The sequence below is a fragment of the Heliconius melpomene genome, chromosome 4 (assembly GCF_056956725.1).
Source record: "Heliconius melpomene rosina isolate 202511_hmr_F chromosome 4, ASM5695672v1, whole genome shotgun sequence".
In the NCBI taxonomy this organism is placed as follows: Eukaryota; Metazoa; Arthropoda; class Insecta; order Lepidoptera; family Nymphalidae; genus Heliconius; species Heliconius melpomene.
Genome location: NC_140392.1, coordinates 4,865,593 through 4,882,978, shown reverse-complemented (window position 1 = coordinate 4,882,978; position 17,386 = coordinate 4,865,593). Strand labels below are relative to the sequence as shown.

The 17,386-nt window shown below is 34.1% G+C and overlaps 1 protein-coding gene across 4 annotated transcripts in view; it reads left to right on the top strand.

Annotated features, from left to right (window-relative positions):
* The window catches only part of Su(Tpl) (Suppressor of Triplolethal), a 45,669-nt gene that overhangs the window by 12,668 nt on the left and 15,615 nt on the right, over positions 1 to 17,386 (top strand). For all 4 annotated transcript variants that reach the window (XM_085185073.1, XM_085185070.1, XM_085185072.1 and 1 more), the window contains exons 3-7: positions 11,501 to 11,599; positions 12,315 to 12,466; positions 12,604 to 13,053; positions 15,561 to 15,631; positions 16,366 to 16,522. In XM_085185073.1, coding sequence (XP_085041199.1) covers positions 11,501 to 11,599; positions 12,315 to 12,466; positions 12,604 to 13,053; positions 15,561 to 15,631; positions 16,366 to 16,522 — 929 coding nt within the window. The remainder of the gene's footprint in view (positions 1 to 11,500; positions 11,600 to 12,314; positions 12,467 to 12,603; positions 13,054 to 15,560; positions 15,632 to 16,365; positions 16,523 to 17,386) is intronic.

The following is a 17,386-nucleotide window of genomic DNA, read 5'->3' as shown; positions in this document are numbered from 1 at the left end:
CCCCGTTATTGCGAACCTTGAAAACAGGATTTCGTTTTATTATTATGCACATGAAAATTTATCTCAAGCGACTGTTACATGCTTTGTTCATTATTTCCAACCGGATGTGCTTTTTAAACTGGATTTTTATAATTTTTTATGTTAATTTATATTGAATTCTAAATCTTGCTAGGGTTCTCCGTTTGATGAAATGAGAAATACGCTTATTATACTATATTATTTATCTTTAGAATACTATAAATATATTGTATGGTAATTGCGATTTTACTAAATTTATGAAATGATGAGTCTTTTGTTATAATTGTTTAATATATTCCAACATAATAATTAATACAAGTATTAGCTTATGTTAAATGAAACAAATTGACTAATATTTCAATACTAAAGAGTAGTTGATTTGCATGAAACAAAAGCCTCCCACCGACGCGACACCTCGCCGAGATTAAAATAGCAGAGCCGCCACGTGACCAAACAATACTGTGTTTACGTTTAAAGCAAGGACGTACCAAACTAGCGAAAACTGTTTCACGAAAGTGTAGAATTTCAAACTGTTACATATTACCAGTGACCATTTCTATGTCCACCTGTTTAAATAAACTTTAAGTAAAATTGTAACATTTTATATACAATCCACATATTTTAGCACCAGTCAGAGGCCCTGTCATGGCGTAGGGGCTTAAAGTGTGTCAGTGAACGTGACAGGTTGTGAGTTCGATTCCACTTGAGAAAATGAAATATTTCTTTGCTCTGATGTCGACGCAAAGTGCGGCGTTGAATTCCGCCATTCATCACGTAATGCGGCGAAAAATAGGGAACTTGGTATCTTAACACTAGGTTCCCTTTGTCTAGCAAGCTATATGTGAGATACCACGTAAAATTAAAAAAAGTATTTAGCGTTGTTATTACATTTTAATTTAAAAGCACTTTATAGTATCGTCCTCATATAAAGATAGGAAATGCATAATTTCAACTGTCGGTTGACAAGATTTGCACTGATCGCACATCGGGGACTTCCTTCTATATTACGACTAAATGATACATTATGTCGTCAGATGGTACTTAGGAATTTCTGTTAACGTGAAAAATAATAACTAAATGATTCAATACATATTACATATTACGATTTATATTACATTTTTTTTACTTATACCTAGATGATGGAAACTTCAAAGAACTTCCGTAATGGTTCTTTCTGGCACAAATCATTTTTTGCACAATTATCATGTAAAAAATAGTAAATCTGCGCTCTCCATATGCTTTTGGGCATGCGTGTTGGCCAGTTATTGTCCTTCCCGTAATTTGAATAAAAGTGGAACTAACATCTGTTGGACAAAAACCGTTTTGAATATAGCATCCGCTAAAAGATATCAGAAACCGTCTCACTTAAGTTGCTAAATGATATAAGAGTATTTCCAAAACCTACGTGTTGACGCTTTTTTTTGCTTCACGCCGTATCTCCACATGGCATGGTAGACAGAAGGAACTTGGGAACCAAGAGTTAAGATACTCCGCTCCCATTAAAACACTTCCGTTCCTTCGTTCCCCATTCGTCCCTTTTTTCCCTGAATTCTGATCCAGCAGTTAAGCATCCAGTTCTGATCTCCCATTTACTTTATGATATTTAATATGTTAGATAAATATGTTTAAAGATATGGTACGATATGAACATTATCTAATATAGTCAAATCGTGCGCACCGAGGGCGCAGGGAGCGGCGGAACCGTTCCGACTTCCTCGTGGTAATTGCCGAGGTATGCGGACGGCGGTGTCGTCTTATTGGGACTACTACGTACGTGCGCACTGTGTTTCACTTTCACTTTACGTACTACTTCACAGTGGTTTATTTTGCTATCTGATACCTCCATTCTACCTGATGGCTCATGTCCAGGCGTGATATAAGACAGCAGTTATAGCCAAAAGGTGCTGGTTATTTGGATTAAAGAAGTCTTGAGTTCGTCTTTTTCTTGCGTTCATAAGTGTTCGCTATAAAATATGGACGAGCAGGTACGTAACCTACATAACTTTCACTTTTAAGGCTATTTGGCTGCTGGTGGTGATTCGCAAAAAATCTGTTGATGAGAATATTTATGTCTGAGAGAATGTGTTTTGTTATCTTGGAGGCAGCTCTTGGTCACTCATCTCCCGATGTCTTTTTTAAATGTGACAGAAGAAACTTCCTTTTTGTGAAATTGGAATTGTTCCTCTGAGTTGACTTTCAGCTGACAACCATCATTCAGGCTGTTTAGTGGGCCACAGTGGCGTCAATATTTTAAGGTCGCATTTACTTTGTAGGAACCCTATTTAACCTTTGAAAACATCGCACAGTAGTCACGAGGCGGAGTTAATCGATAATGGTTATTAACGTCTAATTATAGTTGAACAAACTAATAATATCTGATAGATGTATCACGCATTTTTCAAATTACGAGAAGTAGTGTTTAAGTTTTTTCTCCATTTATATATTGCAGTTTTTTTTGTTTATATTATAATGTTTTAATTATGTTATAAATTTAATTATTTATCTATATATATAAAATCGAAAGGTCACTCACTCATCACGAAATCTCAGAAACTACAAGTGCTAGGAATCTCAAATATTGCATAGGAGTTATTTATAAGACGTAGGTGCCCGCTAAGACGGGATTTTGCAATATTCGACTTCTAAGGGGTTGTTTTTGGGATCGAAAGTTTGTATGAAACTTGGTTACTACAAATGCTAGGAGTCTCAAATTTTGCATAGACGTCACTAGGACGTAGTCATGGAGACAGAAATTAATAATAACATAGTTCACGCGGGTGAAACCGCGAGCGGGCCGCTAGTTTAGTATAAAAATGTCCTTGTTCGTTTAATATATTTCATAAACGACACAAATAAATATCCGAATGTATTCGCAATTGAAATATCTCGACTCAAAGGCTTGCCAGTAAATATCAAACTGTCAGTCTATTCGAAAGGAAAACCACAAGTCACTCAAAAGAATCATTGTTCGTTTTATTCTCTGTGTTAGGTAACTAAATCTTTTCATTTAATACTAAATTTTTTAAATTTAATATTTAGTAACTATTTCAATACAAATGATAATAACTTTTGATTCATCATTATTTTTGATACAATATATAAGAAATATTACACTTTTATTGCGTAATAGAAAAGCTTTATCAATACAAAGATATCTTCGCGAATACTCTTTGTTTTTGTTTTATCGGCCAGTCGTGTCTAGGGAAAATACAGTCATTACCCCGATTGATTGGGGCTCAGGGGCTGTACCTTCTTGTACCAGATTTCGTATGGGAAATGGGAGTGGCGCGTTGTGGGTTCGATCCCCACTTGAGGAAATGAAATATTTATTTATGTTTACATTCCCATTTCTTCGCTCTGGTGTCGAGGTAAAGCGCAATGCCTCCAGAATGCGGTAGAAAGTGGGGTACGTATTGTCTTAACACTAGGGTCCCCTCTGCCTAGCCTGTTGTGTGCGGGATACAGCGTGAATGAATTAATCTAAAATGTAAATTATCCTACCTATATCAAAATTCGAATATGAGATAAGACGGGAAACATGTATACTATAAGATTGACCGTAAGCCATTTGCAATAATGCTGTTTTTCCACGAGTGAAATGAAAGTTGGTAAATGCGTGTTCATCACACTCTCCTGATACTGCTTTCAATGCACGAGTAGGAAGTGAGATCATATTTATTTACAGATCTTTTTATATAACAATAATTATGTACATTTGATTTGTTTTTTTTTTTTTTGTTTTCACAATATTCTAATTTCAAATATCGTTATTCTATTTTTTCTATTTTATACTTAAAATCTCTCTTTATTTTGTAAAATTTAAGAATAATGAAATCGCTATTTTTTATAATGACAGCATCAATAGTGCAAAGTAACCTAATTGACATTAATAAAATTACAGATAAGACTATTGTATTTATATCGTCATTTCAGTAGACAATAAAATGACTGTATAGAATGAGATGTGCAATGTGACATTGGTAGAGTTATTGTTTATGAAATAACTAAGTTGCACACTCTTTAATAGTTTCATAATGTATAGAGTTTAAACTTAATTTTTTGATTACTAAATAGGTACCAAGATTGGTTTTGATAGTTTGGGAACAAAAACTTATTTGTCAATTATAATAAAAAGTTGTCGTTTAATTTCTTAATGTTTCGTTCATTATTTTATTTGTTTTTTTGCAAACAATTTTAGTAAACTTTTGTCCTATATCTCTTTTTAGTTTTTATTACGGAAATATCTTATTTAATAAAATGTTTATTAAGATACTTCTCGTTGCTTACCCGTAAAAAATGTACACAAGGCTAAATCATCATAATTAACATAAAATAAATTTGAAATTTTTATGTTAACTGCCAATTATATACTAAAACAAGGTGATTTTATTTAAAATTTGTTGTTTATAACTCCAGGTTTCTAGCTAAATAAGCGAAATCCCGAGTCTTAATAGAGTTAGCTTTGGATATACACTCGTATTACGAAAGTTGCCTAGGTGGCTGATAATAAATTACTTTCGTAGTTACGTAATTCAGGTAAAAGTTACCATTTGCTCGCTACTATTATTTTGAACTTCAGCCGTCTGCGAGTAAATTATCCATTGCATCTTACATGAGTCATACTTATTTGCAATTAACACATGTTTAACTAATTAACACCAATTAACTAGTAGATGCTTACTATTGATCTATTGGTTGTCGTTATTTAGTTAATTTAATTATAATTCTAATATATATATAATTTCATATGTGGCCTTCGCCTCAAAACAGATTTTAGGTCGATTGACACGATCGGCTAGTGCTAGTTGAATACGAATTATATTTCTCAATAGCCTGAATGTTAGAATCTGTTGCTTAATTTTTTTTAATTTAATTAATTATTTAATTTCAATATATCCATATAATTATTTATTTGTTCTATCCTAATAGCCGTCTACCGTCCGCCGCGTAACACCCCGTTATACAACAAATCTTATTAGTTGAACTAGACTAGAGACTAACTGTTACGTGGCATGTATATAGTACGTACGTGGTCAATTTCCTATGGCGCATGTCTAATTGTTGTTTATATATTTTTCTGTGTTAGTTTCACAAACCGTTAAAGATTGAAATGCAAGTTTATTTATTTTTTTGGTTTTTTTTTTTCAAACATAAGATTGTATGTAATAAATATCAACATAGTTAATATTGAAGTATAAAGAAATTAATTAATTAAAAAATAATTATATTAACGCGATTTTTTTTATAAGTACCGTATACGTGTTAAATTAAAAGCGAATGGGTTTCATGTTTGTTTGATGAAAGTGAAAATTTTACAGCTTAGCGCAAATTAACTAAACGGTGACGTTTCGTGTTCATTCAAATAACAAATTTTCGAACGCGATATGTGAGGCCGTAGTGGCGCAGCGGCACAAGGGTGTGACTGTATTGCGACGGTTGTGGGTTCGATCCCCACTCGAAGTGAAATATTTATTTACGTTTATATTTACATTTCTTCGCTCTGGTGTCGAGGCAAAGCGCGGCGTTGAGTTCTGCCACTCAACACGCAATGCCTCCAGAATTCGGCAGAAAGTGGGGAACGGAGTGTCTTAAAACTAGGTTCCCTCTGCCTACCCTGCTGTGTGCGGGATACAGCGTGAAGCTGAAAAAAAAAGAACGCGATATTTTATATATGGACAAGTGTGAGCGTGAGTTTATAATTATTTTTTAATTTATTTAAATGATACTTTATATTATAATATAATTGGTTTGGTTACAGCTAAGGTTAAGGTTTAAGGAACTGTAAATAATTGCTTATAAAGTATGAATATATAAATCATTATACGTCATGTTTTACATTATTTAAACCATATCAAAAACACTTATATACGATTAGTTGGTACAATTTGTTATAGAAAATATCTTCTATTGTACGACATAATACGCCTATTTGACTTCTCCTATATATAAAACATGGGTTTCGCAGTCAATTTGACGTCGTTATTGTTCATTCGTTGGTTGTTTATTTGTTAGCATTCGAATGTCGTTCCGTTATCGCTCCCATATGGTTGGTTATATTTACCGACTTCGACACGTACTCATATAGTTGCCATGCACACGAATTCGTTCAATGACTGAATGAATGTCACTTCCTACGTTCAATGTTTCGTGTTTTATTGATGATTTTTTTTTTATAACAGTCGAAACTCGATTAATCGGACTAATTCGGATAATCCGATCAAGTGCATATGAACTAAAATCAAAGTTTATTAAGAAATTATTAACATTTTCGAACATACGATTTATACACATATATTTACGTAAATTTCCATAAGTTTCATTGTAGTAAGTAGCTTGTATAAAATAATAATCGCGGTCGATAGTCCGGATAATCGCGAATCTGTATAACCGAGGGTCGGATAATCGAATTTCTACTGTATTTCGTTTCTAAATCGATATTTTTACCGATGTTTTCTGCTTTGTTTAAATATCGCTAAATGTTTATTGAAAATAATTTTCTGTTTCAGCCTATTTGTTGTTATTGTTTATCTTATGAAAAATTAAACAAAATTTACAAATAGAAGGCCTGTAATTTGATATATGATTTCGTAACATAATTAGTGTATTGCCATAATGTGTTATTTACGTTTGTATGTAAGTACGTAGGTGTGTGCTAGTATTTGTGGTTCCATCAGCATCAGCTACACGAGTAACCTATATCTCGTATAGTAGAACCCCCAGAGACGGGGGCGTGGTCCTCGTCACGCCGCGTCGGCGCCGCGTCTGCCGGCTGGATTGTTCTAGATACTATTTTTTTTTTATTATCATAGATCTCTCTTTAGATGAGATTTTATGTCCATTATCAGTTAATAAATATTTAGTATGTGTTATAAATAGACTTTTGCTCATATGTCAATTTGTATCTAATTTTAGTTTTGCTGTATTTACTTGAAATGTTGTTTAAGATATTAGAATATTGTCGGTACTAACTTTTTTGATATTTTTTTCAAAGCTATTCTAAAAATATGTTACATTTTTATATTATAGTGTGGCGTGATCTTCGACAAAAATTCCTCAGACCCATTTCGACTCTCGGACGCGTGTTTCGCACCTTGATCTAAATACTTGCGACATTGTGTAGACATATATAGCGTCTTATATATACATTACATGCATATCGTATATAGATTCTAATTTCTTAGTTATTATATTTTCTATTAAAATAATAGATTAATATAACTAAACTATATTGATTTTTTTAAATAATAAGAGTAGTCTTTGTTATAATTTGACACCTAAACTTATAACTTTTATAAGCTATCTTCAAAACGTTTTGTCTCCGTCTCTATAATTTTAAATCACTATCAAAAATTCGATATTTTAGCTTATGTTAACAAATTTTATAACGAAATGATTATCTTTAATTATTTTTTTACATACGAGTATAACATTCTTTTTTTACACTTTTTCGTATTAATTTCATTTTTTTTAGTAAAAGTAAAGTATAATTACTATGGATGGGCGCACAATGGAAACGGTTGCTCAGCGAGACACATTGAGCTACATTCATTAGCCTTTTACTTGCCCATTGTTTTAGTGTTTTTTGTTATAACACAATTATCTTAGACAATTTACTAAGAGTATATTGTAAATAAAAGATAAGTTATTCCTATAGATAATTTAAATAATATAAATAAAAATATGTTTTTATAACAATTTCTTACGCAAAGCGATCACGTCAAGTATAATTTGTATTAAAGTATATATAGAGGCTTATATAGTTATTATAATATAGTTATCAGTGGAATTTCTATCGGGCATTGGGTAACTGTTGGAAAGAGTAACGTTACGTATACCTTCGAAACAGCCTCGCAAACTAAGGCCGTGGTTGCAGTCACGTCGACGGTGAGAGGTGCCCCTCCGCTGTAGGAAGGTCACGCGAGGAGAACGGCGCAGGAATGGATCCTTTAGACACTACGCTATTATTATAATGTTTTAGTTTGTATCTAATTTAGATTATTTATTTATTAAAGTAGTTTTGTATTTTTTTTTTTGGTTGCTTTTATCGCGGTAAATTGTTTGTTTAATATTGCTTTTATTATTGCATCATATGTTTTTAGAGATTGATATTTCCGTATGTTTTTTATCATGATGAACGTATTAAAATTTGAACGTAGCTGGATTTGAACCCGCGCCTCTAGATCACACACGGACAGTAAATAGACTGTGCACGCTTTGGTAATCTAATCAGTGTAAAACTGAAACCAATTAACATAGGAACAGTTTATTCACCGGAAAGTATTGCTAAAATTTATAACATCGGTACGAATGGAAAAACCCAACGAGATAGGAGACCTTAGGAGTGTCCCAGGGAACCTCGGTGTTTTTTTTTTAATTACGTTGAACATAATAATTAATTGAATTGACGTTACCTCACACCGCCGCCGATTGCGACAAGGCGGCCTGTATCGTCCATTAGAAAGTCGAATATGCAAATAGTATTGTAGAAACCTCACGAATAACTAACTGGCCACTCACTCACTTGCCTCTAAATGTGTCTGCGATGAAAGTAACCGCTACCGTTAGTAATTGTTTGAACACATTTCTTTCGTGGGTGTTTTATCAAATTTGCTAAATTTTTATTTTTCGTTTCTATACATATATAAATAGATTTTGATAATGTTTCTTCGCAGTATTTTTCTATTTAAATGAAACATGTTATTTATTAACGCGTCAGTTACAGTGTTTTATATTAGTCTGTTTATTTATAAGTAGATACTATTTCTTCTGATTGCTTCTGCTAACAACTAAGTGGGTCGATCACATATTTTTATACTTTTGTTTCTAATTCTTTAAAACGTGAATACTGAAATGAATATTTATCAAATTCCAACGTTTATTTCCAAATATTTAAAACACATTTATTTAAATATGAAAAACATTTATAGCGTCATTTTATTTGAACGAGGCGACATCGTTTAAGTAAATTGTGTCATTAAAAATTCATCAGCGATTCAAAGTATTTAGTTTATTATGCGGTTACTAGTTCAAACAAGGTTGGCCTGATTGATTGCAGGAAAGGCAACCTTATAAAGAGTATCCGGGGGACCTATAGGGGACCTGAATTAAAAAACAATAGAAGTTGAAACGAATAATATTTTTTAAAATTATCATTTCTCTACACGTACCAAAACAAGTTAAAGGTATTCTGATAAATATCGTTCGACATGTTTATAAAACATATTGTTGTCAACGTATTATTTGTGTATGTATGTATATATTGAAAATAAGATAAGAACGAGCCGGTAAGCAATTAACATGGGTCCGATCACAGCCCAGCTGCGTGGATTTCCCGCTACGATGAGTGTCGAGAACTATTTATTATCTTTCAGTGCTGACGTGCGCTTATATGTGATATAATGTATTTTGTATTCTATATGTTGATGCGTAAGGTCCATTTTGTATAGTACGACCTGTTCCACCTCCACCGCGTTACGTCAATACACGGCAACTAGTTCGACTGGGGCGTTTCGCGTCCGGGTTGGTCGCCTACTGTATTTGTTATAACAAATTTCTCGAATCTCTCAAGTGAACACTATTTTTATTTCTTTATTTATTTATTTATTGATAACTATGGAGCCGTGCCCGTACCTAGTCGACAATCGTTTCGAAACACAAATCCGATATTAGTTGACTGACTGACTCTCTGTATTTATATTATGTTGGTCGAATGTGCTGAACCGGTTCGGTTGGCCTCTCACTTTGCGTTCGCGTACCGCTCGCTGAGAAATTAGGTAAACTACAAAAGCCTTGGTGGATGCGCAGAACGGGCTGAATGCAATGAAGAAATCTAAATTATTTAATTAATTATATCAACTGCAACGTTTCGGCAAGAGTTATGCAATTGACAACTAACAACTAAGATGTTCTCGCTGTGATGATTTTAAAATATAATTGAACCAACATTGTAGTGATGCCTTGAAAACGAATAATGAATTTCCTCGTATTTTCCGGTCTTGCCGAGGCGAGGCGTAGACTCGAACGACCTTCGATAAAAGACAAACACAATGAAACTGAACAACCTTGACATGGTACAATCATGCAGCTGATGCAGTGCACTCGTTACCTACAAACGGATATCTAATCATATTGATGATGCATTGATATATTTCCCCCTAAAATGATAATTACAAAAACAATGAAAAGGAAACAATGGCTGAAGTGAGCTAACGTGCAAATGTAGCGGGCGAGACGGTTGTTCACCGAATGCCGAAGTGTTCCATCGCGACGCGGTCTTTATATCAGTCGAGGTTGCTGCCGCAGAGAAAGCCGCGCGCCGCGCTCCCCCGCGTTGCCGTGCTCGTCTTGTACTGGGTTTTTTCCTCATCACCTCTATAATTGTATACGGTATATCTCACCTTGGGTTCATCAGTCGCGACATCATTTCTGAACTTCTAGCTACCTACTAGTAATATATAACTATGAAAACTATCTTTGATCGTTTTATTTTTCGTGTGAAATAAAAGTGTCGAAACAAAGAAATATGCTATAAAAAAATATTTTACAAGTATTTTGTATCCTCGGTATATATATTGTAGTTTTTACAAGATCTGTCAGGTATTTTTTTTAATTTTGAACATTTTCTGGTTATTGCTCTGTATGGTGCGTCACGATGCAATTTTAATGAGTTAATAGCCTGGCATCGTGGCACTTTGCAAGTCATTTGCGGTCTGCGACCTCATAGCAACTCTATAGTCTTATCGTAATTATTTAAAAAATACATGTACACATAGGGGATAACGCAGTTGTTTTCGTATGGAACATGATACCGTAATTTAAAAACAGCCAATCTAAGCGGTCACTAAATGCGAACTATCTATGCGCGATCGTATTACAATTGCATATTACGTTCTCGTGCAAATTCATTAAATATCGCGTGCAAAACGTCTACTCGGTGGCGAAACGGTACGTTGCGCTGACTGGCCGCTCGCTCGTATGCTTGCGGAGCCGCGACGTTGCCATTCCAGGCGATGAAAGTCGTTATTCACTGCTAAATCCAGTACATGTTGAGCTCGTTATACAGGCAGCCCGAAAATTTCATTATTTACCCACTAAACGAACATAATGATCAAATTAATGGAATGACGTTAGGAAAACCGACATTTATTTAATATGTAATTGAATCTGATTCATAGAAGCTGTTGCCAAATCGATCCAAGCGCGACAAGCATGTACATACATTCCTCGAATGAAGCAAATAACAATATTTCTTCCACCGTATTACGTTACAACTATTTCAATAAACTGCTCTCTCGAAGTTCCACGAGGTGCCGATGCTATTATTGTACAATTTTATTTTTGCGTTCACACTTTGGTGGAATATTATAAATAGTTTTGATAGACGTATTCATGGGACATTTTCTGTACTATTAACATTTATTATGTATATATAATATAGATCTTACAGTCGTTGTTTTCATAAACGTATATATTTTTTTTACAGAAAATCTCTATACCAGCGCCAAGCAGCGGCAATGGATCATCGGGTGAATCCACTTTTAAATTTTGCATTAATAGTAATGCAGAAATGGAGGGTCCACAGGTACAGTTCACATGCATTATTTATTGAAAAATATAGACTGTAGAGAGAGAGAAAAAGGCATTCTAATTTGGGCCTTCCCTTCAAGTAATAGTTAAAGTTAATTCAGTTTTCCCTGCTGCCCAAAGATTTTAAATATCTTAATTGTATAAAGTGTTTATGATATCTATTTGAGGTTCTACATCTACTAGAATGTAATAAAATATAGAATTTAACACCGATAAGGTGTGCTCGTTCCAATTTGTAGGTCACGAAGCGGTAGCTGCCGTAACTTGTGACTGACAAATTCGTCAGAGTAGCTTATATATCGTTCTACAATTGTGTGACCTGAATATTTCCACCACCCACAAACTCTACACGGACAGCTTTGACTCTAAATATTTATATACTGATTAGCTATCATTACCGAATGTGTGATAATCTGCGAAATGCAAAGACTTTGATCTTTCGAGGAAATCCAGTCTTGTAGTGTTTTATAGGCGTTTTAAAGGTTACAAATGAAAACTTTTATTAATTTGGTTTTGATACGACTGTCACAAGGCTGTGCGTGTTTAAAGTAATTAGTATTGGTAATATAATCTTGAAACAAGTTTTTTGATACCGATAAAGTGTTCCAAAATGGTTGACACGACATTTTGAAATATTCTTATTTTTTCCGGCCTACAGTTAGCAATGGCAAATTATACTATTTACTTAATAATTTAAGTTATGTTTACAGGGTTCGTTCGAATGCGTCCGAAGTGGGGGCGTGAGGCGTTTGGACTCGTGTGGGCCGCTGCCAAGAAGGATGCGCGTCCAGGCGAACGATGACTCGTATGAAGCGACCAAGGATCGAATGTCCAGAACTATTGCCGCGGAGCAGAGCAAATGGTAGAACAAAATACTTAGTTACTAATAATTGAAATCGACTTCTTATTTATTACAAAAGTTACTCAATAGTATAAAAATATTTAATATCTGAGCTCTATTTTATAACATCACTTTTAATATTAATTTGTTCGTTCCAGCACCCGTGTAATAAAACCTAACCAAACCGATATTGGGCGACGAGTAAAAGTTCGGTCAGCACGTCCTTTTATCACTAATGGATCGAATTCTTCCGATCTGTCCGAACGACCCGAACGGCCAGAAAGAGCCGAACGGCCAGAAAGAGCCGAACGGCCAGAAAGAGCCGAACGGCCAGAAAGGGCAGAGCGGTTCGAAAGGGCCGAGAGGCCGGAAAGGGCGGAGAGATCAGAGAAACCTGATCGGCCAGAGAGACCCGAGCGGTCGGAAAGACCTGAGAGGATAGAGCGTGTGGAACGGCCGCCCGTGGCGCCGGCGAGTCGCCAACCTCTTGCAACCTCCGTGCAGCCCGCCGGGCCACCGCCGCAACCACAGCCGCAACCCAACACTCAGCTTCACCCCCATCAGCAACGGCCACCCCCCAACCCAGACCTTACGAGGCGACCTATAAAGTAAGTTTTTTTTACGCTTTATCCAGCATAAAGCAGGTTAGGATTAGGAAATTACATACCTCAAGCACCACTCAATTTTTTAAATTGAGGGGTGTGAATGAGGGGTGGAACCCGTCGCAATATCTTCTTACCAGATGGAGATGAAAGTAACCAATTCCCACGAATGGGAATTAAATCCTCAATGTTCAGAGGTTGTGCCGCTGCGTCACGAAATATATAATCATAGCACTTGCTTTTGTAAATAAATCCAATAACGCAGTTTCTATTGTTTGAGCTTAAAAAATGTATAAAAAGTGCATAGCTACTTCGATTCTCACACTTTTTAACCATTCGGACAATTGAACAAAAACTTAGTCACATTATTCGAGGAAAAAGTTTTGGTATTTGGGTTTTCCTTGTTTTCTTAGTGTATCTGTTACAGGTCTTAAGTAATGCATTAAAAACAAGACTACAAAGATTTTGAATACAAAATATGATTTTTAATGCAAAAAATATATATTTTTTTAATCAGCTTCACGCTGTATCCCGCACAAAGGAGGGTAGGCAGAGGGAATTCGTTTCCTCGAGGGTTCGAACCGATAATCAGCGTTAGCAATCATACATTAGAGACTTCAGCTTCATTCTTCACACAGCAGCAGGGTGGGGAAAGGGGACCTAGTGTTAAGACGGAGGCATTGCGTGTTGAGGGGCAGAACTCAACGCCGCGCTTTGCCTCGACACTAGAGCGAAGAAAATGGAAATATAAACGTAAATAAATATTTCACTTCCTCGAGTGGGGATCGAACCCACAACCGTCGCGTTACAGTCACACCCTTGTGCCGCTGCGCCATGACGGCCTAAATAGAGACTTATTATTTTTATATTTATTAGCAACAATATCAGGTCTACACTTATCGAGTCATTTGAGTTTTATAAACATCTGAATCAATATATTGACGTGTACTATCATAATAGGCTGATAAGCTATTTATTTGGTCTCTTATTGTCTCACAAACATAATATAATATAATATATAAAACCGAATCGAATTTGATATAATCATTTTTTTTTTCTTAGTGTTTTTCAAAACATGCATTACATAATTTATTTAATTTAAAATGTTTTTTTTTAGTCATAATAAATAACTCAAATGACTGCTATTTTTTTTCTATTCTATATTAAAACTTCGATATATTTCCTTATGCTCAACAATTATAAACAAAATTCATCTAAATTTGGAAACGATATAATGATATCGTTATCATTTAGTGATAGTGGTGGGCTTCGTGACGTTATGATTTTTGTTGCCAATAGTTGACGAAAACAATTTGAATTTTTCTATACACACACATGTAAAAACATTACGAATAAAAATAACTAAATTTACTGCTTGAAAATTTTTACATTGTTATTTGATAAAGGCAAATAAATATTTATTTATTATTATTATATAGTAACGCAGGGGCACAAGCGTGTATCTGTAACTTGACGGTTACGGGTTCAATCTCCACTTGATGGGTGGTTAATTATTATTTAAAAATATTTTCATTTCTTCCTAATGCCTGTAATGCCTCGTCTAATAGTTAGTAATTAGTTGCAAAGTCTAAATTCAGCAGTTAGTGAAGAACGGAGTGCCTTAACACTAGTTCCCACTGCCCTTGCTATATGCGGTATATATTTATTTACTTACACATTTGCCCGGTTGGTTAACTAAAAACAAATTGTTTAAATAACAACACTTTCCTTCAATAATATTTTAGTACGATTCTAAGTTTACATAGAGATTTGTGCTTGCTATGTTGACTCACGCGCATTCAAGGTTACATGCACAAATTATAAAGCTTAGAAATCTCAAGGCGATAATTCAAATATCTACAATTTCATACGTTTCATAATTATTTATCATTGTGGAAGAATACACGGAATATAATATAAGTAATATATTAGTCTGTGAGGCCAGAGGCACTAAGTGTGATTGTAACCGCGACGGGTTGCGGGTTCGAGGAAATGAAATGTTTAATATTTTCATGTTTCCGAGTTCCGCCAGTCAACATGCAATGTCTTCAGAATTCGGCGGAAAATGGCAAACATAGTGTCTTATCACTGGGTTCCCTATGCCTACCCTCGTGTTTGCGGGATACAGCGTGACGCTGCTATATTAGTACTCAAATACTACTATTACGATTTGTGTTGAAATTCTTTTCCCACTACTAATAATGTTGAAAAGTAAAATGAGTTTTTAACCTGTACACCAAATAAATTTTGTTTCTTATATTTTTATTACCTTTCTTGCGTAACTTTTCTTTGCACTTTTTTCCACAATCTCAGTTCACATTGGCCGAGATTTTTTATACTCGAAGAAGTGAAACTTGATGACGTACAAAAAGTTATAAATAACAAACGTTGACCTGGTAGTTTTTTTTTCTATAGTGAGAGAGCATTAAATGCTTCTACTTGGAAAATAAATAAATTAAAATGGAAAACAATGAATCAGCGAAAAATAAAATATTGTTTTTTTCCTTTTTCAGAGAAAGACTTATACAATTATTAGCACTGAAACCTTTCAAGAAGCCCGAACTGTACGCGAGACTTAATAGTGGTAAGCTTATATTCCGTTGTACGTTATTTATATTTTAGTTTCAACTGGTTCTCAAAGGTACCTATAAGCTACAAATTTAATAATAACTCGCGTTACCTCAGATATCTTAGACTGATATTTAATTTAATAGATAAAGATAATTATGAACTTGGAATTATATTAATTAATTATTTCAGATATGAATGATACAATGATATTTGTTTTTATATGAAATTTTAAGCTAGCTAATAAAACAACAAAATAAAATAACCAAAGCCAGTCAATCTTTACTAGTATAAATATTATTAAGGGATAAATCTTTAACATGAATGTAGCTTCATGTCACTAGTTGAGATAAAACCTCTTGAGTTCTACACTTTCTACTCATGTCGAGAGAAAGTGTATTGTATGTACTCACAGCCGCGATGTTTCTTTACCTTATCGGAACTAATGTTTGTATAGAATCGAACCTGCTACCTCTCAATGAAACTTATTTGTCTGATATATCACGATATGAAAGAAAAAATGAATTGTATTTGTCGTTCAAGTATAAAAAAACATATATACGTGTTGAATAGCGGAATACAATGTGACGAATGTCTAAGCAATTCCGGAAAAAGTGAAATGAATTTAAAAATAAAATTACTATAGGTAGTAAACGACGATATCAATAGTTTGTTTTTTTGCTATTATTTGTTTTTTAATAAAGAAATGAATAAAAATATAATAAAAATTGTATATATTTAATTTTCCAGAGGGTTTAAAAGAGAAGGAACGCGGCATGGTCAACAAGATCGTGCCAGAAATAAGCACGCTTAAGGACAATTGTTACCATTTGCGGCGTCACGTGTGGAACGACGTGAACGAGGATTGGCCTTTTTATACTGAAGAAGAGAAACGGATGCTTAAGAGGTAAATAACGTTATATATATAGCTTAGCTAGCTAGCTTTACGCTTTATACATTTACAAAACTCCACATGTCCTCTATATATTCCTGAAGCACATCATATACACAATTGTAATCAAGTTTACATACTTTTGAGGCCAGTCGTGTAAACGCCACAGGTTGTGTGTTAGATCCCCAGTCAAGGAAAATATTTAATGTTTTCATTTCCTCTCAGTGTCTCAGTTCCGCCATTCAACACACAATGCCTCCAGAATTCGGCGGAAAGAGGGGAACTTAGTTCCTAGGATCCCACTGCCTATCCCGCAATGTGCGGGATACAGCGTGAAGCTATTAAAAAAAACTAGCTAATATATAAAATACACTACAATCTCAGATAGTAATAGTACAGTTATTATATGCTAATAGTTTAACGTTAAATATGCCTATTCTATTTCTATGTCACTATAGAAACTTCTTAACTGGTTATATCCATATAACCAGTTACGAAATAAGTTTTGGTAAAAGTTTAAGCTAATTTGAATTAGTATTTTGTATTGATTGGAGATATTATTATTTTTTACTACTAATATAAAGTACATACATTTTAATATTATCTTCCTTTATACAAAGGTAATTTTTAAATTTAAAATCACTCCCATTTGTGATAAGTGATCTTTTTGCGTTAATTTAATTAATTATTATAATTAAAGTTACATAATCTTTATTGAATTCTTTGAAAAAAAAAATGATTACAAAAGTTCTCACATTAACAATTATGACATTAGAGAATGTTCCACAAAAAAATTTGCAACATGGCTCATTAGTCCAGTCATAATATTAGTGGTGAAATAAATTAGTAATTGATATTGCAATAGTTGTTTGTTAATGG